Here is a 26,752-nt window from a genome sequence, read left to right on the forward strand (position 1 = left end):
TTTTTTTTTTTACAAAGGAGAGAGATCTTTTTCTCTTTCCCTCTTTTTTATTTTGGAAATTTTAACATCAATCAAACTGTAATGAATCTCCCACGCATCCGCACCCAGAGCCCCTTTATTACACTGTAATAGTCTGCTTCTTTATGGAACAACATTTCAGTAGAGGTAGGTATAGTTTGCCTGATTAATAAGAAAAATCAGAATCAACTCGCCTACACTTGTTGAAAATAAAGTACCAGATCTCCTTAAGTAACACAGTGCCAAGAGGGTTTAGTCGGTACAGACATTGCTGTCATCATACTGCACTTCTGTGTGACTTAAAACATGAGGCCATCAGAAGGCTGCATAATTGGATATATTTTATACCTGGGATGATAAGATCTTGTCCTTTAAATAAAAATATTTGGATTGTTATACCTGAAGGATTTATGTCATGATGTACCTTTGAGTGTGTGCTCTTTTCTCTTTGAAGTGTTTTAAGTAGAAGCAAAGCATTTAGAAGCCAGCTATTATTCTAAAATAATTGACTTTTAAAAACAATGGTCTCTGGACATTGTCTCTTCAATACTCGTGAAAGAGTATAAGTACAAATTAGTATATACATGCTATGTGTTTTTCTCCTACATATGTGACAGAAATGCTGAAATTTCCTGGGGAAGTTTAATATTATAGAGCTCATATTGCTTTAGGAGAGAATTTGGATCTTTTGAATATTATTTGCTTTGAACTTTTAATTTGACAGAGTGATCATTTTAGAAAATTGTTTAGCTTTACTGGAGCACCTGGCTGGCTTACTCACTGGAGCATGTGACTCTTGATCTTGGGGTTGTGAGTTCAAGCCCCACGTTGGGTGTAAAGATTACTTAAAATCTTTTTTTTTTTTTTTAAAGAGAAGAGGGCATCTGGGTGGCTCATTTGATGAAGCATCTGACTTCTGACTTTGGCTCAGGTCATGATCTCATGGTTCTTGGGATCGAGCCCTGTGTCGGGCTCCACACTGGCGTTTTGGAGCCTGCTTGGGATTCTCTCTCTCTCCCTCTCTCTCTCTGCCCCTCCCCTGCTCTCACATGTGCATACGTGCATGCGCGTGCTCTCTCTGTCTCTCTCTCTCAAAATAAATAAATAAACTTAAAAAAAAAAAAGAATTGTTTAGTTTTAACTTTGAACTTTGATTTCCTAGTTGGCTTTGTTTTCCCTTGTTAGAATTCATGGTAGAAATACTGAGTATCAGGTTTAAGTGCTCACGAGATTTCTTTGTTGCTTACGTTCATCATCATGTGCCTCATAAAATACCACTGTGGCCTTTTTCACTGGAAGAAACTTTTCATGTGTAGAACTGTTTTTAGCTTTTCTTTTTACTTAAAAAATGATCGAGTACTTTTCTTCTAGCATGTGTAAGAAATGGATGGGGTTGAACTACACATAGTTTTCACTGTTGAATGTTTTAAAATACTCTAAAGGGGAAATAGAAAGTTATAAACAATTGAAAAATCACTGTAAGAAGATTTTTGGATATACAGCAATAATCACATTTAGAGAGTAGTGTCTAATTTATAGTTGTTTTTACTTGGTAATTATTCCCCTAAATTTTCTGATGTATTTGGACTTGCTGTGGAAACATATCCATTTAATTGGGTTTGGGGGTCTATTTCTAGATTAAAAGTTGTTTTTTATATATGAGTTTCATTTGACTTATGTAATAAAAATGATCTGAGGTGGTACATGGGTTTGGTTTCTACTTAAATACCAAGCCTAACTGTATGGAGTACTCGGTTGAGAAGGATCTTGACAGGGAGTGAGGGCTTAGCAGGAAAGAACCTTGAGATTCCTGGAGTGGATGGGCGGAGGATTGTGGTGCCACTCATGAAGCAAGTTTGCACGCCCCAGAGAGAATATGCAAGATTTCTCTGGGGATTGCAAGGAAAGTGGACACTCTTTGTCATTTCAACTATTTTTTTTAAAGGTTTTATTTATTTATTTTGAGAGAGAGAGCGAGCACTAGCATGAGTGGGTGAAGGACAGAGAGACACAGAGAGAGAGATAATCTCAAGCGGGCTACACATACAGGCCTCAATCTCTTGAACCATGAGATCTTGACCTGAGCCGAAATCAAAGAGTTGGACGCTTAACCTACTGCGCCACCCAGGTGCTTCCTATGCCCCGTATTTGTCATTTAAAAATAAATGAGTATTAATTGTAGTAAATGATCTGGTCAGATTTTTGTGCACACATCTCCTGAAGATTTAGAAATACTGATCTGAAATGGGGACAGAATAATAGCACCCTTCAGATTTTGTATTGCTGTCAATACTGTCAAAACTTAAGTACATTAATTTGGATTGCCTAGCATAATTTTATTAGTGTTCCCACATAGCATATGACTTATGAAGTGGAGAGAATGTTTGTTAACCCCAGTAAGCAGTACTCGACTAACATGAAATAAAAAAGAAATTTTTATAGTAAGAGTAATTTATAGACATTACACAATAAAAACCATCCCTGAAGTTAAAAAGAAAGTAACTGTTGCATAGAAGGCACCCAAGAAATATGTGTGGACTGTTGACCATGTATCAATTTCTGTGTTAGCTGTTTTTATATATGGTAGCTTTTAAAATGATCACAGTCCTGTGAAATAGATGACACTATTTCCATTTTTATCTGCGTATTAAATGATCACATTATTAAATTACTGAAGAAACTGGGGCTCAAAAGGGAAACTAATGTACTCGACGACATACCTTTTAAATGATGGAGGTGACAGCTCAGGAGTCTCAAGTCCTCATATGCTTCTGTGTAACTACTTACCATAATACCCTGCAGGTAAACTAGATATCCAGAAATGGAACTGTTGACCTGAGCAACTGTGCTAGGGCAGTGTTGAAAACTAATGATATTCAGCAAAGATACATGAGAATTCTCGATGAATTTAAGAAATGTCTACATGAATAGTATATATATAAATGCCAACTAAGATCTTTGTCCCTCGTAAGAAATTAGTGAGGGACATCAGTCACATAACTTAGAATTAGCCGTCAGTGAAAATGGCATTAGCAGCAACTCATAATGTGAGGAAAATTGTAGATAATAAGAGAACATTAAAACACTCAGCATAAGTGAGAGCAAAACCACAAATGAACTGTTCTGTAGTTTTGGGTATGTCATATTATCCCCAAGAAGGTGAAGAGCCTGGATTATGCAATGGGTAATAAGAATGATAAAGTACTATGATATAGTGGAAGAGATTACAAAGGATAGCTCTTATAGGTTCTACTTAAATAGGTCATTGATTCAGATGGTAACCATGATTATTGCTTATTGTTGTGAGCATGGTATAATATATAGAATTATGGGATCACTATGTTGTATGCCTGAAACTAATACAACATTGTATGTCAACTATCCATCAATTAAAAATAAAATAAATAAATTTTTAGGAAATTTTGTTCCTGATTCTTTCTAGGAACGTCTGTTTGTTGTGTTCAGTTTTCAGTGGAAAGAATTCAAATAATAAAACTACCATATATCTGTACTAGCTTGTACTTGTTTTGTTTGTATAGTTTAAATTTTCTTGAAAGAGTATTAAAATCTTTTCACTGAAAACCACAGCTGGTAAGAGATCTTAGGTGAATAAGCCTCACTGTTGCCCCTAACCTTGGTTTTCATTCAAAAGAATAACAAGGTAGACTGGATTTGATGGACTTAGATCAAAAGGATGTCACAAAAGCATCTGATGAGTAAGTAGCTTAAAAGCAAGAGAAGTAGAGTTAACTGAGAATCAACAGCCTCTGGGATTCTAAACTGCAGTAGATTAATCATTCTCCTAGAGTTTGGATACAGAGGACTAAAATTCCCATTAGTAGCACATGTTCTTCATAGTAGGTGTTACAGTCAGACCGTTCAGCTGATTTTTCTGTGCTCTCATTTAAGAGTGTGCTCAGTTATCACAGTAAAACTGATTTTGTTTTTCTTTTTGAGAGAAATAAAGCTCTGGCTTCTAGCTTGATATTCCGCCCCTGACTTGTCCTACTTTATCAGTCACTGCATGCAGATAACTGCCCCAGAACATTGATGAAAGCCAAGTTCCCAAACAGCAGCACTCACTGTGAAAAATGTCTGCCTGAGCAGGCATGAACATGAATGTTCGCCCACAGGCCACAAAGAACAGGGCAATATGTGCGGTAGAGCCAGGTGAAAACCTAAGGTGGTAGGATGGAAAGGTACGAATATGTCACGACTCACATGGTAGAGGGGTGGTGTGTTTGGCAGAGAGATTATTTCTGCTTAATAGTTTCTGTTTGTCCTAGTCTTGTTTTTAGTTTATGCCATTCACTGGTTTGAATTTCCTTTTGAGGCCCTTGGCATTCTTTTCATAAGCATGTTTTACATACATTATGTAACCAAGGAGGACTCCACTTTCTTAGGATGGATTGTGTTCAGGAGCACGCCATTTAAATATTTTCTAATCAGGCAGCCAGAAGCTTTTCACTTGTCTGAGTGTGTAGTTGGATAGCAATTATTTTGTTCATTGTTTGCATTTTGAATTAGAACTTAATGGGACCATCATATTTCATTACATTAAATGTTTAAAGATGCTGTAATTGGGAAGATTAGACTGTAAGGCTGTGGTCAGAATCATCATGTTTAATAGTCTGACCTGGAGGCCTGTGATTAAGCCTCATGCTTGGATTCAGTCACACCTTACAAGCTGAACTGGATTGGACTGGTTTAATACTGGGAGGAGGCCCTTTAGGGTTTGAAATGTTCCCATAGGAAGTTGGATTAGTGTTGATGAGGGGATTTTTTTCCCTTCAGAACCAGGTCTGCCCTTAGGCTGCAGAACCCAGAAGTCTGAGGGTGTGTGTATGTGTGTGCGCATACACACAAGTATGGTCTCTGGTGTGTGTGTGTGGCCATGGGCTAGGCAAAGACACAGAGCCCCGAAGGTTATAATTTTTGGAAAAGTCACAAGTATTTCAGTTTTTGAGGCAAAATCAAATTGCTTATTTGCCTTACCAGATAAACTCAACACAGTTGAATTCTGAGAGCTCACCGTGAAAGCCTGGTAAATTTTATAGTAGGTTCTCCTACTATACTGTGGTATTTCTTGCCACAACCCTACTTTGACTTGCATCTGTGACTTTTATATAAAAAAAAATAGCAACTAACAAAATGTAATACATTAACATAGTAAAATACTCAAATAGAATAAAGGCGAATGCATTGAAATGTGATCTCTTTCCCCAGATACCCAGTCCCCTTCCCTAGAGACAACTGTTCAGTTTCTTTCATAGTCTTCCAGAAATGTTCTGTGCATATACAAACACGTGTTTTGGGGCAGGGTGGGGGGAGGGTCAGCTTGTTGAGGTATAATTTACATAAGCACCGAATCTTGAACATTATTATAAATAATCTTTTCTAAAACACAGTTGAGAGAATGGCATATATGCTGTTTCACATTTTTCTTTCTCCTTAATTTATTTTGGATGTCTTTCCATATCAGCAGAAATGGGTTTACCTTATTCTTTTAAAATGCTACAGAGTGTTCTGATGTATGGATGTAACATTATTTAATAGTATTGTATTGATGGACTTTACATTTTTTTGCTATTAAAAAGTGTTGTATTGGACTTTGTATGTGTGTTTGTGCAGATGTGTGAGTGTGTTGGTTTGACAAGTTCCTAGAAGTAGAATTTCTAGGTCGAAGGGTAACGCATTTAAAGTTTTAAGACCTATATCTGGATTGTCTGCTAGAAGAGTTGCACTGAAATACCCTTCTGTACTGTTTCCCCTCCATGGTGCCTTTAAGAAAGAAACATTCCATTATTTGTTAATGACATCCTAGCAGATATTAAACCCCATTCATTTTTTTCTATTCTTCTTTTAAGTTTGTTTATTCATTTTGAGAGAGAACGCGAGCATGCAAGTGTGCACAGGTGGGTGTGGGACAGAGAGAGAGGGAGAGAGAATCCCAACAGTGCAGAGCCTGACACAAGACTCGAACTCATGAACCATGAATGAGATCATGACCTGAGCTGAAATCAAGAGTCAGACACTCTACTGACTAAGCCAGCCAGGTGCCCTCTCTTCTTTTTTAATTTACCCTTTTATTCATATAATTTTTTTTCAGCTTTTAAGGTATGTGCCAGAGCTGAAATTGCAGGCTTATGTTTCCCTCTGGTGTGCAAGCTATTAGTCTAAACATGTATGTGTTGAGAGTTTAGGGGAAAATGACCAAGTAAGTTGGCAAATTTGAGAGTGATGTGATCATTTAAGACGTTAGAATGCCAGCAGTGGGGGTGGTCTTGAGGTAACATACAAGAGAATGTGGGCCACAATGCCAGAGGTTTGGGAAGTATGTAATAAACATCAGATTCCTTCCCTTCCTGCTGCCCACCCACTAATAACAGGGCACGTGACTGTAAAGCACAAGAGAAGCTGGGCTTTGCTGAAATACTCCCCTTACTTTGAAACTTGACATATGCTTCCTTCGTCCTGGCTCCCTTCGGCATTTTCTTACCTTTCTCTAACACTAAGATTTCTCTTATGTTGCAAGAGTAGCTGACATATCTTCTATCCATCTATTTTTCTTTGATAGGTCCATCTGTTTTGTTGCAATATGTCTTTATTTCGACTCATTTTCAGATTCCTGTTATATGTTATTTTGTGATATGAAGTGGTTTAATATTTTCTATCAGACTAAAAAGTAAGTTTATCCCTCTTTTGGAGGCATATTTATCCCCTAGAGAGTAAGATTTACTTAAGTTCACTAAAATATAGGTATTGAAAGAATTATGTCTCTATCAAAATCAATACTATTCTCTGTATTTGTTAAAGTGTATGAAGCTGTTATGGGGTTAATTGTTCTTTGTGAATTGAGACTTGTAACTCTTTAGGTATCTTTTAATTTCCATTGGTAGGTTCCAATCTTGAAGTACTAACTAAACTCGCTGTAAATCATAGCATTTTTCGTACTTTGCTTTCTGTCTTGTTGGTAGAGAGTTACTTTATAGAAAAAAATAGGAAGAAAATTTGAAATAAATTGAGGCATCTAGTTCTGAGAAAGGGAAAATTACCTTCATGGCTTTGTTTCCTTCTACAATACGTGCCCAAATAGGAGCATAAAGGAATATATACACCCATTTACAAATTATGGGTGGGTCTCTTGCATGTTCATCTTTATTTGCTGTCCTTTTTTTTTTTTTTCCGCTGAGGGGAGGGGGCTGAGGGGAGATACTTTTTGTACCAATAAGAACAGTAAAAACATGCTAAGCCTGAACATGATTTAATCCAAACAGTCATCTACGGGAATTTGTTATGGTAACTGCTGAACTGCCATAGGATCTACGGGAATTTGTTATGGTAACTGCTGAACTGCCATAGGATAAGTGAGGCATACTGAATACATATTGTTATTGTGTGATCTATCAGAGAACAAATGTTGAGTAACGTATGTGGCTTCATGCATCTGTGTGTGAGCAGGTGCGTCGTGTTCTGGAGTACAGACGTTGTTTTAAGACTGATTTCTAGGTAAATGGAGGGTTTTTTTTTTTTTTTCCCACATAATTTCCTTTCAATTCCTTGCATGCTGCTGAGTACATACTAGTTTTCCAGCAAAGCCTGAGCCTGTGCGCGCCCAGCTACCTGCTTTGTCTGTGCATGTACTCAAGCAGTGAAGCGCACCAGGAAAAGTCATATGCAGATGATCAGTTTCACTGTGACTTCATGCTTACCAGCTTCAACTGGTTCTGATCAGCAGTCTTTTCCTATCTGTGTTAATTCACACCTTCTCTCACTCATACTGCCTTTTCTCCCCTTACTATCAGCTGATCTGCACTCCTGCTCTCAGAGAATACTGACACCAGCAAGTGAAATGTCTTTCTCTTTGCTACCAAAGATACAGACCTGACTTCGTTTGCATCCATCCCAGCCCATCTTTGCTCCTGTTTGACAGATGAATTCCTCCTCCACCTCTCCAAGGCCTGTATCCCTCCTCCTGTGCTCTGGATCCCATCTCTACCATTGCCTCAGAAGCCTTCTTTCTCATTACACTAAACCTTTCTCCCTCAACAGATCTTTCTCCTTGAATTTTAAGCACGCTGAAGCCTCTTGGCTAATAAAACAACAAAAAAAATTCCTCTCTTAACTCCATGCTTTTTTCCCGTCTACTGCCTCACATCATTCCTTTCCTTAAAGGCCAGACTTGTCAAAAGAATTGTCTGTACCCTCCATTTACATTTCTTCACTCCATATTTATTCCTCACCTCACTTCTTCTGGCCTCTGGCCCCATAATCCACCAAAACTCTTCTAGGGTCAAGAATGACTTCCATGTGGCTAAATCCAATGGGTCGTTTTCAGGCCTCATTTTTCTCCTCTGTATTTGACCCTACTGACCATTCTTTTCTTCTTGAAATACTAGTCTTTTTTCTTTGGTTTTTATGGCTCCACACTGCCCTGGTTTTCCTCCTGTTTCTTGGGCTCTTCCTGCTCAGATCTAGGCCAATACATGTTGGGAGTTTTTGGGGGGTTGCCTGTTGACTTTCTTTTCTCTCTGTGTTGACTCCCATCCATGCCCACACCCCTAAGTTCTGTGGATTTGACCTTCAAAATATCTCCTTCCCTGTCTGCTTCTCTCCACTGCTGCCACATTCTTTTGCAGTCACTATGGTTCCCTACTGGCTTCTGTGGGAATACTTTCAATACTTGAGATTTCTTCTGCATGTAACCTCAGATCTGATCATTTAGGCCTGTAACCTCCTTAATGCATTTCAGTGCATTAGTTCTTAGAAAAATATTCAAAATCCTTTAAGAAATTCATGAGATTTGGGGCCTCTGGGTGGCTCAGTCAGTTAAGCGTCTGACTTCAGCTCAGGTCATGGTCTCATGGCTCATGAGTTCAAGCCCGGCATTGGGCTCTGTGCTGACACCTCAGAGCCTGCCTTGGATCCTCTTCTTCCCTCTCTCTCTGCCCCTTCCCTGTGCACACATGTGTGCACATGTTCTGTCTCAAAAATAAACATAAAAAAAAAGTTCATGAGATTCTGCATCATCTCTGCCCCTGCATCCTTCCAGTCGTCTCTTACCATGTGTCCTCCTGATGTTGGCTCCCATCCCAGGCAGTGGTCTCCTTGTTCTCACGTGGCCTCCAGGCCTGAACATGTGCAGGCTTTTCCCCCTCTGCCTTGGTGCTCAGGGTGTTCTTTCCAACCAGGTTTTCTCCTGGTTTACTCCTGAACTCCCTTTAGAGCTCTGAGCTCTTCGTATGCCCAGTGCCTATATTCTTAGTGCCTCTCTGCCCAGCACATAGTAGGTGCTTATTAAATGTTGAGTGAATGAATGAACTTGCTAGTTTGTTGACTGGGAAGAATTATTTAGAATTAGTGTTACCGAAGTGCCAAGTTAGGCCTTCTGTGACATTTTCATTACATTGGTTACATGCCAGTGGATGCTTTTTAATAACCCGTGTGTATAGTGGTTTATATTTAGTTTCACAGGTACTTTCACATAAATCTTCTCTTGAGACCTTGGACAAATCAGTTGGCTTCTTCAGATCTAAAATGGCTTTCTTCCACTGCACACAAATCTCAAGACACTCCCTGGAATTCCAGACGATTCTTATAGTTCCTGATTTTCTGTAATCCTTGATTTTCATTTTTTTGTAGGAGAAATGAGAAACCTGAGACACAGGTTTCTGGATGCATGTTCACAGTCAGAGAACAAGTTAGGACTAAATCACAGGACACCTGAGTCACAGCCCTGTTACTTGTTTCTATCTCGGTAGAGCCTTTTCGCTCAAATATGTAAAAATGGTCCTTTAAATTATTTTAAAGTTTGAAAAACTGTGGTAAAATATACGTAACATTTACCATTTGGTATGTTAATACACTGTTGCTAAACCATCACCACCATCCATCTCCAGAACTGTTCTCCCACCCCCGAAACGCTGGTAATAACCATTCTACTTTCTGTTTTTTTGTGTGAGAAAGAAAATTATTGCTCAGTGTCCTTTCACATGATCAGGTATCTCCTATCGTGAAATTTATTTAAGTGATTTTTATTTCAATGAAACAATCTGTCACCAAATGCTGTCTTCGTCAGCTACCTCGTTTTACAGTCTATTCCAGAGTTGGGCCAATATGAAATGTGACTCCGCCCCATCCCCTCTAATCCTAAACGTGTTCTTTTCCTCTTGATTTAAGCAATAAAAATCAGCACTGGAAAAGAGGGAAAAGGCTTGCTGTCTCCTACTGAGAGTCTAAGGCAGTAGGCATGTTTGTGTCTGCTTTGTGTTTGTCTTGTTACATAATTATCTGATAGTGTTATGGATTTTTTTTTTTTTTTTGCCAGTGCAGAATATGGATGATTTTGAAAGAAAATGAGAAATGTATTAGAGGCAAGAAGGATTTGAAAATGATTTAGTTCCCAGACTTGCCTGATAAGAATCACCCTGGGGGAAGGGGAGAACCTTGTTAAAATACAGATAACCAGGCCTTTCTCTATATTCTGTCAGTCTGGAGTAGGGCCTAGCACCATTCCAAGTGTGGAAAACATTGTTACAGTATATATTGATGAGTACTGTTTGGGTGACAGTCTGGAATTACATTTATTTCATACAGTTTATTTTTCTGAATATGCCAGCATGCACAGACACACTCTCTTGTGTTTCTTGTATTACCATCATCATTATCACTTTCCCCACCAGCAGAAGCATAAATTCTTCTCTGTTTTCTTTACCTTGATTTTTCAGCTTCATATCGGATGTTACGATTTAATTAGATTTCAGTTTATAATGCCAGCACAGCGCAGCACCTTGCTCAGACTTTGTAGAGAGATACACCTGGGTTCAAATCCTGACTGCCCTTGTCAGCTTGCATTCTTCAAATTACTTAATCTCTTAAAGCTTAAATTGTTTCATCTGTAAATTCAGAGTGATAATTATACTTTTTGAAACTTTGTAATTTATCCCTTGCCTGTTGTTTTCACTGCATGCCTGTTTTCCAGATTGTTTTTAGCAGAGAAAGCCTTTAGGAAACCTTAAGATGTGTGTTTGTTTAGTTCATGGAGAAGTTATGGCATTGTGTTCTGTCCCATGTGGATTTTGATAAGGGTGTGAAATCCTGATTGGAAGCTATCGATGGTAGCTTTATCTGTAGAAATTAACAAAAAGAAAAGGAACAAACCTAGGAATCAGGAATTTGAACCAGGTGCCAAATGGTACCTTCCAGTCCTCAAAGCTATTCATTTCTTTATAATTTATTCATTTTTCAAATATTCGTGTGCCGAGCATCATGCTAGATATTGAAGATACAAACATGGCTAAAACAAGGTCTGCCTTCAGGCAGCCTGCTGTCCATTGTGAGAGGCAAGTGCAGAGTTAGAGTGAATTGTGGCAGATACACACATGAGGATAGTAGACAGCATCTGGGAATGTAGAAAAGCAAGACTTACAGGCAGAATCTGAGTTGATCAGGTTGTGTCATGTATGGGGGTGAGGTATGCAGTGGACATTTGTTGAGCAAAGGAAAGAGACAAAAACCCGATGTGTTTTTGCTTTGAGAAATGGACTCTGCTCGTTTCTCTTTCTGTCATGATTCCTAAAAGGGAAAATTTCTCAAGAGGGTTCAGATCCTGGATAGCCAAAACTTACGTCTATACCCACACAGTAAATAATGATTGAATGCCAATTGAGAGCCAACACAACCCAGTAAACCCTATGAATTTAAATAAATTTTGCATACTTTGAAAAAACATCCTGATTTGGATTCTGACTACTAATGTTAGATCTATCCTTGCAGCCATTATCATACTTTTGGTTTGGAATTTGTTAATCTTGTGTCTGCACTAATGCTCTCTTCTCTTAGGTAACTTTTATCAGTGTCCCTTCAAGGATGTTCCAATGGCCGTTTCTAAGTCTAAGTATTCTGACTTGGTTTCATGTTCCTTGTAGTTGAGCATTTCAGTGTTTGGCATGATGTAATGTGGAAGTCTTAGGTAGTGTCTTGTGCTAATCTTTAGCCATTTGTAATACTGCATAAGTCAAATTTTCTCTCAGAATCCTAATTCTCATGTGAGCTAATATAATAATAAAGAATTTGAGGACTGAAAAGTTACTTTGGGGTGTCTGTACCAAAAAATATCTTACATAGTTTTAATGTTCTGTTAGTTTGGCTATCTATTAATGTGGGTGGTAACATATATAAAATATATGTCTGTCTATATATGTGTGTTGTGTGTGTGTGTGTGTATGTATATGTGTGTGTATATGTGTATATAAATATAAACAAATAAAAATGCCCATATACATGTATATATGCCTGCAGTTTTGTATGTATGTATGTATGTATGTGTGTGTGTGTGTGTGTGTGTGTATGTATGAGTGTAGCCTATTGTATAATTTTTTTGTTTAGAGAGAATGCTCTTTTAACATGGGTGTTATATGAAAGATAAACATTACTTTTATCCAAAATTATTTTGTATTATGGCAGTAGCCACTTTGAGACCTTTTGGTCCTATATTTTTAAACAAATTAAGGGCACTAAGCATGCATACAAGTGCTTTGCACTTGGGCTTTGCTTTCAGTTTCATCTTATGGTCTTATCTTGATTTTATACTCACACTATATAATTTGTGGTATCTTCTTTTTTTAAAATTTGTTTTATGTTTGTTTATTTTTGAGAGAGCACACGAGTGGGGGAGGGGCAACGAGAGGGGGACAGAGGATCCAAAGCAGGCTTGGTGCTGACAGCAGAGAGCCCAGTGCTGGGCTCAGAACTCATGAACCATGAGATGGTGACCTGAGTTGGACGTTTAACCAACTGACCCACCCAGGTGCCCCTACTTTGTGGTATCTTCTTGTGTTTTTCTTTGTAAGCTGTTTTTAATCATTTATGGAAAAAAAAGTAGGATAAAAATATATGTTTTTTAAAAGTGCTATCTGTGAACATTGAGTCATTCAGAAAAGATTATATTATTCCAGAATAATAACACAAGTTAAGAGTTAGGATGGCCCTTTTCCCATAAAAGACTAACATATATTACTTTCAGTGGCAGAGTATTACATTATACGATTTTGAAAGGTTTGAAGAAAATAGGGAAACTAGAAAAATTAATGCAATATAGGAACATGGTTGTTGCCTTGTACCTGTTTACAATGTAGTGTAGACTTGGGTTAATCAAACCTAAGATGGGAATGAAATTTCCTATTAAAGTTCCACAAAAAGGAGATCTTAAGCTGGAATGAAACCTTTGGAATGAAAATACAAACCTGTAGGTGGAAAATAGCTAACGTTTTAAAAGGTTATATGATCCCAGTGAGCCTGTAAAGAAGAAAGATAGGTCACAACACAAGCCTCTTCTGGAAGCTCCAGACACGTAGAGGAAAGGCAGAGTAGAAGACTGAAAATGACTGAATGGTTAGGAGATGAGTTTGGAGAGGGATAGGATTTTGAAAACGTTCAGGCTGTTCGTTTCTCATAGTGGTTTTACAATTTTTTTCTTTTTTTCTTTTTTTTTATTAATTTTGTCTACTGCAGTCTTTTAATAGAGGAATGTCACTTTGTTTTTTGTTCCATTAAAGTGTTAAATATCATGATAAAAGAGGTGACTTATCTCAACTCAGTGTATTATACAGCTGCCTTTGTGCTGAAATGACTATGTCATTCTGAAGGAAGTTTTATGTTTTATTCTCTTAGTCAAAAACTTGGTTCTTCAATGACTTTATTCATTCCCTCTGGGATTACTCACTGTTTACTTTCTTGCTAATGGCAGGGTTCGTATAACAACATGCCCTTTCTTGTTGGGAGATTTGGCAAACCCAGAAAGGCTGGTTTTTATTTCTTCAAAATGTGTGAACTTTATGGAAGCAAAACAGTTTTTTGAACTTTAGATATTTGTTTTTGTCTAAACCTAAATTCACCTGTTTAGTAATCTTGAAGTTGGCAGATTCTTCAAAATACTTCTTTGGGAGTGAAAAATATTATTTTTAGAAGTATGTCACTTACCTCTATTGTTGTCAGTAGATTTATTGTTCCTATAATAAATGTAGGATCACTTTTAAGTAATCATGTTGGTGCATATGAAAAACGTTAACGAATTTGCTAATAATTTCCCGGGAAATAGGTAGGTAGGTCATGGCGGCTACATTTCAAGGTTCTGAACACTTTGAAAGTTCTTTAAAACTGTAAGTAGATTTCTTTGAGGTCTGCTTTCTTATCAGATAAAAAGAAGACTACAAATTGTTGTTTACCTTCCTAAGATTAAGAGTTTTTCATGTAAACAGCTTTCCGAGTAGTATTCAAAATAATTTGCATTTCAGTCCTTCTCCATGACCTCTCCCACTCATTCTGCAGTTCCCAGATGACTATTCTGAGCAAACCCGAATGTCTGTGGGACATTGTTAAGAGCCAGCCTTAGAACTTGATAAGAGTGTGTTCTTAACTCAGTGATTTTGAGGGTGGGTACCACTCTTTTTGAGCTTTACTGTTTCCACATTTGTTTTTGCATTCTTTTAATGCTTTGCTTTTGAGATGAACATTTCCTGACTGGCTTTTGGCCTTGTGTTAAGTTTCCAACTACCACATTTTGCCGCTGTCTATGCAAGGAGTATTTGGGAAGTCTTTCCCTTTTCCTGTCTTGTATATAGACAGAGATAGCTTTGAAGTATCCCTGTGGTTTAGTGTAACATGCAAGTCTCACAAAATAGAAAGGGTTGAAGTCTGGTGTATGAGTGTGTGTGTGTGTGTGTGTGTGTGTGTGTGTGTGTGTGTGTATGTGTGTGTGCTTGCACCTGTGTGCATGTACACGGGCATGCACATAGATGCTTGTGAAGATGTAAACTAGTGCTTATTTTAGTCTTTCATTTATGATTCAAATTACTAATTAGCCAACCTACTTACCAACTTACTGCTAGATATTTGTTGTCTGCTAATTCTTTGTCACTCTTTGCCTCAGCAGAAGGATAAAATACAAAAGTTTATTAATACATGGTTCTTGCTGACTTAGAGTTAGCCGGTTGTGAGAAGCAAGATGTGCATGCAGCACATTAAATAGTGAATTAATAGGGCAGGGAAGTGTATGATTATTCTAAGGGCCAAAGTGACGAGCACAGGCCCAGGAGTCTGTAAAGAGTTCAGGCAACAGAGAGAAAAATGAAGATTGGGAAGATGAGTGAAGGCTTCACAAAGGATGATAGTGCTCACAAAGATGAGTCGACAGTAATCACAGCACATGGCATCCTGTCCACTGGGCGGTGGGTGCCAAGGAAGCAGCATTGAATTCATCATAAACCTTTGTGTTTGGGGAGTAACTGAGAGGATGCTAGTTGGATTGGAAGGATGCTGTTGGAATAGTAGAGTTTATGATTATGAGGAATTTGTAGATTTTGTTGAAAGTTATCAGCTTTTTATAATTTCCTTGCTACACTTGGTTTTGGCACACAAAAGTTTTTTTTTTTTTTTTTTATTGGGAGAGAGAGAGAGAAAAAGCACATGCGGGGGGAGGGGCAGAGAGAGAATCTTTTTTTTTTTTTTAAGCTTATTTATTTATTTTGAGAGAGTACACAAGCAAGCGGGGGAGGGGCAGACAGAGAGAATCCCAAGCAGGCTCTGTACTGCCAACTCAGAGCCTGATGTGGGGCTTAAACTCAAGAACCGTGAGATCATGGCCCAGGAGTTGGACCCTCAATTGACTGAGCCATCCAGGCACCCCAGCACACAAAAGTTTCTGAGAAAAGTAAGCATTGTTAAATATTTGATGAAAATCTCTGTATTTCAACATAGGCTTAGTATTAGTATTTGCAGAGATGGTATGTAAATGGATAAACAGGTTTGTGTAATGTTGAATTAGCACGTGAGAAAACTTAACTGATTGCAGTGAATTTTTTCCTAGGCCGGACCTGATAGACATGAATACTGTTGCTGTTCAAAGCAACCTTGCAAATTTAGAGCACGCTTTTTATGTAGCAGAAAAAATTGGAGTTATAAGACTTCTGGATCCTGAAGGTGAGTTGTTCTGACTAGATGTAGACTGGCATGAAAGTCTGGTCAGAAGTAATCTGTCAACATTTTGAAATAATTTATGTGGCTGCTTTTAGATGTTGATGTCTCCTCACCTGATGAAAAATCAGTAATAACTTATGTGTCATCTCTCTATGATGCATTTCCCAAAGTCCCTGAAGGTGGCGAAGGCATTGGTGCAAATGTGAGTATTGATTTTTCCCTACTAGAAGCTGCGGATTCAGTAATGACCAATTAATGACCAGTTAACTGAATTCTTTGATAGAGCTTTTTGCAGTATTTAAATGTGAAATATTCTTTAAAGAATTTGAGTTAAGATGCTATTTAATGAACCAGTACTGTTTGCATTTTCATGACACTATTCTACCATTATGATTAAAGTATAACTCAAAAAAATTTGTTCTGTGTCATAAAGTAAGCTGTTTAGAGTTACATATAATTTTATAATTAAAAGCTCTAAAGCACCGAATTTTGGAGTTTTACCTTTCTAACTTGCTGCTGTTTTCTATTTGCTCTGTTTGATGTCCTTCTGTATCTGCAGAATATCTCACCCCTGAGATCACTTTCAATGTTACTAATTCTCATAATCTCATGAAATAAGTTGGCTAGGAATTGTTTTTCTGATTTAAAGGTGATTATCTAGAGTAAGGTTATTTGATTTTGCCAAATTAACAAGCTACTTCATAAGCAGAGTGAAGTGTGGTACAGAGAGCTTTGGGCTCCTCATTTGTCCACTGTTTCCCAAACATTTGTGTAATTCAGTTCAATGGTGCATTTTGTAGTGGTCATACGAACACATATGGAAGCATTTCTGGAAGAGAACAGGAAACCATCAGTTGTGCGTTAGAGGATGAGCCCCTTCACCCTGGACTTCTCCCCTTTCCCTTGCAGATACCTTTATTCCTAATTTACTTAGAAGATTTTGGAGCTCATCTTTTTCACCTCTGTGTGCTTTTGTTTCTGGACTTACTTCCATTCTCTTCTCCCTGTTCTTTCTCTCAGAGGTGTATCGTCTTCTGATCCCTGAGTAACTTGCTCTCCTCCTCATCCTTTACTGTGATGTCTGCCAACAGTTGAGTGTTGAGCGTTGCTTGAGAATGTTTCTCTTGGCCGTTCCTTGCCTTATCTTCTCCCTGCCTTCACCCCATGCCTGCCTCGTACTCCTTACTAGGATGACAGCTTTTCTACACTTTTCTGCCTCTGTTTTATTTCTCTTCCCATCAGCACTGCACATGGTCACCAGATTGATCTTCCTAAAACCTGATGTCTTTGGCTTGAAAACATTCAATGATTACATATAGCTTGTTAGGTGAAGTCCAGCCTAGATACTCTGACATTGAAAATTCTGCATACCTCCTTTTTTAGCTACAGTGTTTCAACACAGGCTGTTTGCTGGTAGCCAGGGCATTTCTAGTTCAGAGTCCTACTCACTTGGGGCTCCCTATCTTTTATCTCTTCCTCCCCCTTGCCCCCCGACACTTACTGGTTGTTGCAGAACTGCTCAAGGACTTCTCTCCCAAGAATACCTTGGTGATTGTTTTGGGGCACATATATAATGACCTGATTCTTATCTCAGCCTTTATCATATACTACCTGTTTCAGTTATTTCAGCACTTAATTAACTACTGCTTTTCAATTTGCTTAACTGTTTATATTATGACTCTCCTGCCTCCCTATCTAGACAGTAACTCTTTGATAAAAGCTATTATGTTTTAAAGTATTAAATTCTTATTACAACACATAGTATAATGCTTTGAATGTAATAAGCACTTATCAAATACTTTTAATTCAACAGAGCAGGTGACAGCCTTCCAGTTTCTTTCCATTTTTATAAAAGGTTTGCTTAATGAGTAATCCTACCACATACATTTTCTATAATTTTTATTCCTGTCTGCTTTCCTGCATACTCTATAGACCATTGAATTCAGGTATACAGTGGATTTAGATCTAGAAAGGTTGGAGGACATAGCAGCTAACTTGGCTTGTGCACGCTCTTACTCCCTCATTGTGAGTGCCTGGAAAACCCCAAAATGATCACAGTGTTTCTTCCTGCTGCATTTGGATGCAGCCTCAGAAGCCATCTTAACATAGTGCCCCAGGCAGCCACCATCTCTGGATCAGAAGTGACACTCATTAGGTCAGTCTTCGTTGTCAGATGTTGGTGGCATGTTTTCACATCTCTTTATGTGGGGCTGTGTGAAAAGTGAGAAGACAATGAGCTGCTTCTGACTGACCAGCTTAAGGACATATAAATTCACAGAATGACCTTTGACTAAATTGTGTTAGATATGAATGTTATTATTTGCAGACATGGATCTTGTCATTTTATTGTTCCAGGATGTTGAAGTCAAATGGATTGAATACCAGAATATGGTGAACTACCTCATTCAGTGGATTAGACACCATGTGACCACAATGTCTGAGAGAACATTTCCTAATAATCCCGTAGAACTCAAGGTCTGTGTCACTGTAGAAGTTACAAAGGATTGGGCTTGATTATTAAACTTTTAAATAATGTTATAATAGTTCCATAATTTCAGAAGTTCAAGAAAAATTTCCCTTGGCAAGCCACTAATAAATAGGCAGTTTTTACATTTATTCATCTCCCATTGCTCAAAGAAAATGGAGGTAAACGTTAATAATGAAAACATAATAGCAATAACACCTTAAAGAAATTTATAGTCTCTTAGCTTTGAATTGTTGGGAGTTAAAAGATGTAATTTGAGAGACCTTGGAACTGACATTGCCAAATTGCTTTTGGTGCATGGGGAATGCTTGGAACCCACCATATGGCCCAGGCAGGAAGGGCTCTGGGAAGCTGGTACAAGTTTAACCATGGTTGGGATTGTGCCTGTGGTTAAACCCTGTTAAAAACTCCTGTAGAGGTTTCTTTTTGTAAAGCAAGAAGCACATACTCTATTTCACCATGAAATGAGAAACACATACCTGACTTTCATTTCGTAAGACGTTTGCTGCTACCTAAAAACAGGTCCAACTCTTTGAGGCAAAGACATCCTAGAAATATAAAAGAATTATAGATATGTAAAACTACTGATGACTATCATCTCATTTTGTATATTTGGATTTGTAATAACAAAGTAATCTGCTTTATTTTAAGAAACAGATAATGTGAATATTAACAATAAAGTCTTAATTCCTTGAATTATAGGCTTTGTTTTTTGATCAAACTAGAATTGCAAAAACTGTAATAACCCAGGGTGGGTCCTGTTAAAATTATTCATCGTGTTCATGCATCCGTACAGAACATCTGTGGAACAGTTTTTATTCACATTGCCATGGGGAGTTTGTCCTTGGCGTGAAGTTACTTGGCATGTGTTGATATGATGCTTTTTAAGTGTCCTGAAGTTGTTTGTGTGATGTCTTCCTTTGTGGATGCAAAACTTCCCAGGGCCAGAAAGATGTCCCCCTTCTTTCACCACATCTACCAGGAATGGTGGTTAGCACATAACATAATGGCATCCTGAGCTTATTTTCTAGTGGGTGTCCTGAAACATTGCATTTTGAGTTCAAAGCCATTTTCAGATTTGAGGTTCAGCTTATTTCCAAGTGGGTTCCTATTGTCCAGACACTTGGGTAAATTTGTATTGGCTTCTGATTAATGCAAATTCTTAAGGTTTTGGAAGAAATTTGAGTGGCTACACAGATTATTTGCTGGTGCCTAGGACAGCACATGATACATAGACGAAAACATCATGGGGAAATGCCAGTAATTTCATTAACCAGTAAAACGTTGAATGGAATCCTTCAGAAATCCTGCCTGAAGATTTATACGGAATTTTTTTAGAAAAACAACATGAATGAAAATGAAATAATTTGTATATACTTATTAATGTGTATATGTTTTATCTATATAATTTTTATGAAGGTCCTTTTTAATATTTAAGATATTTTCAAATTAGTATCTACAAAGTAGATAATTATGTAGTTGAAACTTCTATAATAATAGCTGCAACAAATAACATCTATGTTTGTTTATTAAAAGATCTGTTTAACTTGGCCAACAAGTTAAAGTACTATAATGGAGCATGAGGTCATTTTACTGGGACACTGGAATCAAGATTTAGCCCTATCTATATGATAAGAATTCTGTTTTCAAGGATAGATCCATAACACAGAAGAGAACATGTTTTTCCTTTTGGGAATTGCATCAGATTATTTTTCCAAAAACTGAAAGCTAAAGGGCAGCATTTGGAAAGTGAATCTTTTAAAAGATATGTTTTCTTGTTTGTATGATGAGAGATTTTTAGTTAGAACCATATTAAACTCTGCCATGGCTTATTATTATCCAGATCCCTGCATGGCACATGTTGAATCACGACGCACATCAGTAATTACACCCTTGTCAAATCTTGCGTTCTGCAACCTAGTCACCAACTAGCTGGGAATCCGTATTGTCCTTGAGTGTCAGTTTTATAAAGCAATTCCACTGAATGCATAGAGCATAGTAAGTGGCATTTGAAGTGGTACACTGTGCGGTAATGAAAATAGGTCTTTGAAATTTGGGCCTTCATTTATTTTCCCTTTCATTCTAGGCACTTTATAATCAGTATTTACAGTTTAAAGAAACAGAAATTCCACCAAAGGAGACAGAAAAATCAAAAATTAAACGCCTATATAAATTATTAGAGGTAAGTAGGAATTTCCTTTGTAATGTCAAGCATAAATCTTTTTTTTTTTCATCCTTGCTTCATACTACATTTTTTTGTTCTCTCAAGATTTGGATAGAATTTGGACGCATCAAACTACTTCAAGGTTATCATCCAAATGACATAGAAAAAGAGTGGGGGAAACTCATTATTGCCATGCTTGAGAGAGAGAAGGCACTTCGACCAGAAGTAGAAAGGTAGGCCTGGGGATGTTTTCTGCCATGGGTATCAAGTTGGGCATGGGGAGGTGTCTCTTTGTTCTCATAGGAAGAACTTAAGTTTTGGAGCCAGGCAGGCCTAGGACCAACATTTATATTTTTCATTTCCTTTGCTGCATGACCTTGGATAAGTCACTTACTTAGTCTTTCTGATTCTCCCATTTTCTTATCCAGAAACTCATCCAAGAAATGTGAAGAGTAAATCAGTGAAGTAATGTTCAGATAGGACATGCTAGGCTGGGTTGGTGTGTGAAGTCTTCTCTAATAATCTAAATTACCTGTGGGCATTTCCCATATATTTAAGTCATCAGGGCCTGGATCCATTTGCAGGTCAACAGTTAATTTACTTCGTTTTTTATTATATTTTTGCCAAGGCCATCCTTCCGTGGGGCAATGGAAGCCAGACTCGAGTCTGTCTCCATTTAAAGGGCAGCGAAGTGGCCTCTAGAGAACACTCAGGATATGCTGGTTCAAATTCCTACTTCCACAAACGCAGTTATTCCATGAAATCATCACTGACTCTTTATCATTCTCTCTCTCCCATTACACCCAGTTGCCTGGGAAAGCACTGCTTAGTCCTTAGGAGATATTTGTTGAGTGGATTTGCCTCCATTATAGTACTTCCCTCACAGCCTGTCCTATGTATGGCATTGGGGAAGGGAGCTCCGTAGGGGCTGACCCTCACAGTATAGGCCTGTGTGGTCCGGTGCACCTCTCTGGCCTTCTCACTCCACACCCTTCTTGCTCCCTACCCTGTAGCCACACTGGCTGCCTCTTAGGAGCCCTGATGTGCCAAGGTCCCGCCCTCCTCCATACACAGGATCTTTGCACCATCTGTTCCTTTGGCAGGGAAGTCTCTTTCATCCTCCATGTCTCTCTTCACTCCTGATCAATCTCAGATCCCGGCTCCAGTGTTACTTCCTCATGAAACTTCCTGTGGTCTCCCACGCTGGTTCAGATGTCTTGGTTATAACTCTCATATTTACATGTATTGTTCTTTCATATCACAGTTGTAATTTTATATTTATTTCTGTGTCGTTTGAGTCAGTGCTGCCTGTTCACAGTTACGAGCCCCAGGAATGTGGAGACAGACTTGGTTTTGCTGTCTTTTGTGTTGCCAGTGCTTAATGCATTGCCTGGGACACAGGGAGCGCGTAGTGTGCTCAAGTTCTTTGTGTTCCACACATGACTCCCGCGTTGTTGAAATAGGAAAGAATAATGCCTTGAAGATATGAGAGCAAGGCTAATGAGTCATTCATTTATGAAAATACTGATTACACTTCTGTTAAAGTGTAATATTCTATCTGCATAACTGGATCTAGATCCAAAATAAGCTTGAAATACCCAGGATGAACCTTTTATGGAGGAGATAATTGTGGGTGATTAAAATTATACACTAAACTAATCATCAGAAGTAATGGAAAAGTATGTCTCAGAAAGGATAACGGAGTAGATTTTTAGTTGTCAGAATAGTAGCCGGATTTTAATGCAGTGGTTGAGTTCAAGGTCCAGGAGCTAGTCAATCCTGGATTAGATTTTTAGCTTAACTTGCAAGCTGTGTAATCTTAGACAAGTTCATTAACCTCTCTAAGCCTCAGTTTCCTTATTTGTAAACAGGATGTAATAGTACCTACCACATTTGGTGCTTATAAGTATGTGATGAGGTCATGCATATGAAATGATCAGTTAATTTTCTGGCACATAATAATTGCTTAATAAATGCTAATGCTGCTGTTATTATTTCAAGCTTTTCTGCTTACTAACTATATTTGATATGATACTCTCAAATTTCCCCTTTCTTGCCATCTGAAAAGAAAAATAGCTACCTTTAGAGTGGAGAAGCAACAGTTTTGCTTTGTAGTGTTGGGTATATGAAAATACTCTAGGAGCTTGGTTGGATAAACGCCTTCATTTTTCTTGACGCAAGTTTTTTGGCATTAACTATTAACTGCAAGTAATAACCATGTACAGTGAGAGTGTGTAAAAGGTAAATGAGAAATAACCAATGTTCTTTTGCCATGTGATAACCTATAGAAAGGAAAAACAAGCACAGACAAGTTGAATTTGCAAGCATTGCATTGATATTCTTCTACTTTAGTGCTTTGGCATTCTTTCTTTCTTTCTTTTTCTTTTTCTTTTTTTTTAAAGTTTATTCATTTATTTTGAGAGAGAGAAAGCGTAAGGCAGGGAGGCACAGAGAGACAGAGAGGGAGAGAATCCCAAGCAGGCTCCACACTGTCAGCCTGACACGGGGCTCGAACCCACAAACCGTGAGATTGTGACCTGAGCCGAAGTCTGAAGTTTAATAACTGAGCCACCCAGGCTCCCATACTGCTTTGGCTTTTAAAAATATAAAGTAACAGTAGTAAGATTAAGTAATGTTCTTGAGAGCACATCATGTGGAAAAAGGCAAATGGATAATTTTCCAGTTAATTTAATCTAATAAACAAATGACATAGAGGTTAAAATGGAAATGTACTTTGTTTCTCGTCAAACTCACTTGTTTACATGTGCTTATAAGTACCAGCTTTTAGCCAGGAGAGACAGACCTGGCCCTTTACAAAAGTCAGGCTGTGATTGAATATTTGTATTTTTAAGCTGGTGATTGGTATTGCCTGAATAACCTTTACAATTGTACCTGGGCTTCAGTGAGAGGCACCTGAGTTGTTTTTTAGGTGACTGCAACTGGATGACTCTTGATGAAAATATTTGGCAAATATTTTTCAGTGACGCCCTGATGAGGCTGCCTTGTCCATACTTGTAGAGTTTTCATGCAGGCTACAAAAGGCAAACCTCAGCTAGCAAACGAATGGCTTTAGGCGAGATTCTTTTGAATGGTTACCAGCACATTATTTGCTGTATGTTGAATATGCAAGTTGGAGCGTATTTAAGGAGCTATTAAAGCTGTAACATTTAGCTGTGGTTTTCACCGTTAGAAGTAGAGCTTTCCGCAGACCTTCTACTTTTTAGTCTACTTTTAATGGTCAAAGAAAGAACATCGTTTCAGGAACAAAAATGCACAGTAGTAGTTACAGCTACCGTAGCAGTGATTCTGTGTTTAGTAACACTACTAGCACTCGAACCAGTCTTGATTCAAATGAAAACTTTCTCTCGGTTAATTGTGGTCCAACTCTGATCAACTCCTGCATTAGCTTCGGCAATGAATCCTTTGATGGACACAGGTATGGAATCATCATTGTAGGATTGTGTTTTGCTTTTGGTGGGGAATTATTTTTCAGGGGCGGTAAACTCTGTACTTCAAAGGGAAAGGCTTTAATTTATTTTGTCCCTTCTTGTAGGTTGGAAATGTTGCAGCAGATTGCCAACCGAGTTCAAAGGGACAGTGTCATCTGTGAAGACAAACTGATACTTGCCCGAAACGCTCTCCAGTCTGTAAGTTAATTTTAGGAGCCATTGGGATTATGGTGGAGGGGTCTGTACCTTTGGATGAAATAAAATTTTTGTGTAACATTTAGTTGATTCTTGGTATTGTCTTCTACTGAAACTTAAAGTTTGTTAAAGATTGTGATCACTGTTTGCTCTCTTGAGGAAGAGTGAGCAAAGAGAAAGCATATTTTTGAACCAAAAGGGAAAACAGAGAAGACCTAATAAGTAGCTTTGCATTCCAGTATTTTGAGTTTCATATTTGAGGCTAGTTTGGAAACTTGTTTCATAGAATTAATATTGAGTTCTTTAAAAATACAGGATTCTAAAAGATTAGAATCAGGAGTGCAGTTTCAGAATGAAGCAGAAATTGCCGGGTATATACTTGAATGTGAGAACCTTTTACGCCAGCATGTGATCGATGTACAGATTCTTATTGATGGAAAATACTACCAGGCAGATCAGTTGGTACAGAGGTAAGATTGCTACGTACTCATACCTTATCCTTTTGTGTAATCACTTCATGGGCACTTGTGATGGGAATGCAGAATGTGGCAGTTTTATGAAATACATTTCTTATGCTCTTTGCAGTTGAAAATGTGTGTTGCCTTAATTCAGATGTATTTTGAGATGTTAAATAGGTATTTGTTTTTCAAAGATAAGTAATAGAAAAATACTTTATAGCACATACAATATGGAATACTGCAGTAATATACTTACGGTTAAAATAGTTGTATGACATTTGAAAAAGGGAAAATATAAGAAAGTATCCTTTATAACTGATTTTTTAAGTTATCGATTTATGCTATCATGAAAATGTTTATAGCAAAATGTTGAAAAAAAATGTCTAAAATTCTGTGTCTCTGAGAAGTGGGTTTAGGGGTAGGGAATGGAACCCTTTCAGGTTGTAGACTGTATATATTATATATAATATATAATATATAATATATAATATATAATATATAATATATATATATATATATATGAGATACATATTAAGCAAAAATTATAAATGATGCTTTGACCCAGTAATTTCACTTCTAGGAATTTGTAATAATTTTAAATATAGAAAATATATAAATAAATAAAAAAGTTTTTTGTTCATGTCAGAAATATTTTATAATAACAAAATTTGGAAATATCCTACATGTCAAATAATAGAATGATGACATTGTAGTGCAGTAATTATGTTCACTAGAAAGACTATGTGATAATATGGAAAGTGCTTATTGCACAAATTCAGTGAAAAAAATTGTGATGCCAAATTTTGTCAGTATGATTATAAGGACTTTTTTTTTTTTTTTTGAGAGAGAGTGAGCACGTGCAAGTGGGGAGAGGGGCAAAGGGAGAGAGTGAGAGAGATTTTTAAGCAGGTTCCACCACACCCAGCGTGGAGCCTGTCGCAGGGTTCAATCTGAAGACTGTGAGATCATGACCTGAGCCAAAAGCAAGTCAGACTTTTAACCGACTGAGCCACACAGGTGCCCCATGATTTTTTTTTTAAATAGACTATTTTTTGGAGCAGTTCAGGTTTACAGAAAAATTGATTGGAAAATACAGAGTTTCCTTATGCCCCTTTATACACACCTTTCCCAATTAGTAATATCTTGAATTAGTGTGATTCTGTTGTTATAATTGATGAGCCAGTAATTGATAATGTTAACTGACTAACGTTCATAGTTGGCATTAGAGTTCACACTTTGTGAAAAATGCCTTTTGCGTTATAGTTTATGTCTTCTGATGTTCTTTCCAGGGTTGCAAAACTCCGCGATGAAATTATGGCCTTAAGGAATGAATGTTCCTCGGTGTACAGCAAAGGGCGCATGCTGACGACGGAACAGACAAAACTCATGATATCAGGAATTACTCAAAGTTTAAACTCAGGATTTGCACAGACCTTAAACCCCAGTCTGAACTCAGGGCTGACCCAGGGTTTAACGCCTTCCCTGACCCCTTCTAGTGTGACATCAGGCCTGTCATCAGGTCTGACTTCCCGTCTGACTCCATCTGTCACGCCAGCTTATACACCTGGTTTCCCATCAGGAGGATTAGTTCCAAGTTTCAGTTCAGGAGTAGAGGCCAATTCACTACAAACTCTGAAACTGATGCAGATCCGAAAGCCCCTTCTGAAGTCTTCTTTGCTGGATCAGAATTTAACAGAAGAGGAAATCAACATGAAATTTGTTCAAGATCTTTTGAATTGGGTTGATGAGATGCAGGTAAAAAAATGTTTACTTTACCTGAAAGTTTTAGTCTTTAGTCTTTATTGCTATTAGTTTCTTTTTTTAAATCTAGTATCTTTCTGTTTAAAGGTGCAGCTGGACCGCACTGAATGGGGATCAGATTTGCCAAGTGTTGAAAGCCATTTAGAGAATCATAAAAACGTTCACCGAGCTATTGAAGAATTTGAATCTAGCCTTAAAGAAGCTAAAATCAGTGAGGTATATGAATTTAAAATGTGTATATATTTCA

The 26,752-nt window shown here is 37.8% G+C and overlaps 1 protein-coding gene across 30 annotated transcripts in view; it reads left to right on the forward strand.

The window, feature by feature from the left end:
* DST (dystonin) overlaps window positions 1-26,752 on the forward strand; it is a 491,438-nt gene that overhangs the window by 294,782 nt on the left and 169,904 nt on the right. For 27 of the 30 annotated variants that reach the window (XM_019457466.2, XM_019457473.2, XM_019457470.2 and 24 more), the window contains 9 exons: window positions 15,884-15,996; window positions 16,089-16,195; window positions 18,349-18,468; window positions 20,565-20,660; window positions 20,748-20,875; window positions 24,196-24,289; window positions 24,602-24,756; window positions 26,034-26,499; window positions 26,593-26,721. In XM_019457466.2, the coding sequence (XP_019313011.2) occupies window positions 15,884-15,996; window positions 16,089-16,195; window positions 18,349-18,468; window positions 20,565-20,660; window positions 20,748-20,875; window positions 24,196-24,289; window positions 24,602-24,756; window positions 26,034-26,499; window positions 26,593-26,721 (1,408 nt within the window). Of the gene's footprint in view, window positions 1-15,883; window positions 15,997-16,088; window positions 16,196-18,348; window positions 18,469-20,564; window positions 20,661-20,747; window positions 20,876-23,805; window positions 24,079-24,195; window positions 24,290-24,601; window positions 24,757-26,033; window positions 26,500-26,592; window positions 26,722-26,752 lie in introns of those variants that run through there. The other 3 variants (XM_019457491.2, XM_019457483.2, XM_019457490.2) reach the window with 3 other exon arrangements.

The sequence above is a fragment of the Panthera pardus genome, unplaced genomic scaffold (assembly GCF_024362965.1).
Source record: "Panthera pardus isolate Hobbes unplaced genomic scaffold, ASM2436296v1 HiC_scaffold_17, whole genome shotgun sequence".
Taxonomy (NCBI): Eukaryota; Metazoa; Chordata; class Mammalia; order Carnivora; family Felidae; genus Panthera; species Panthera pardus.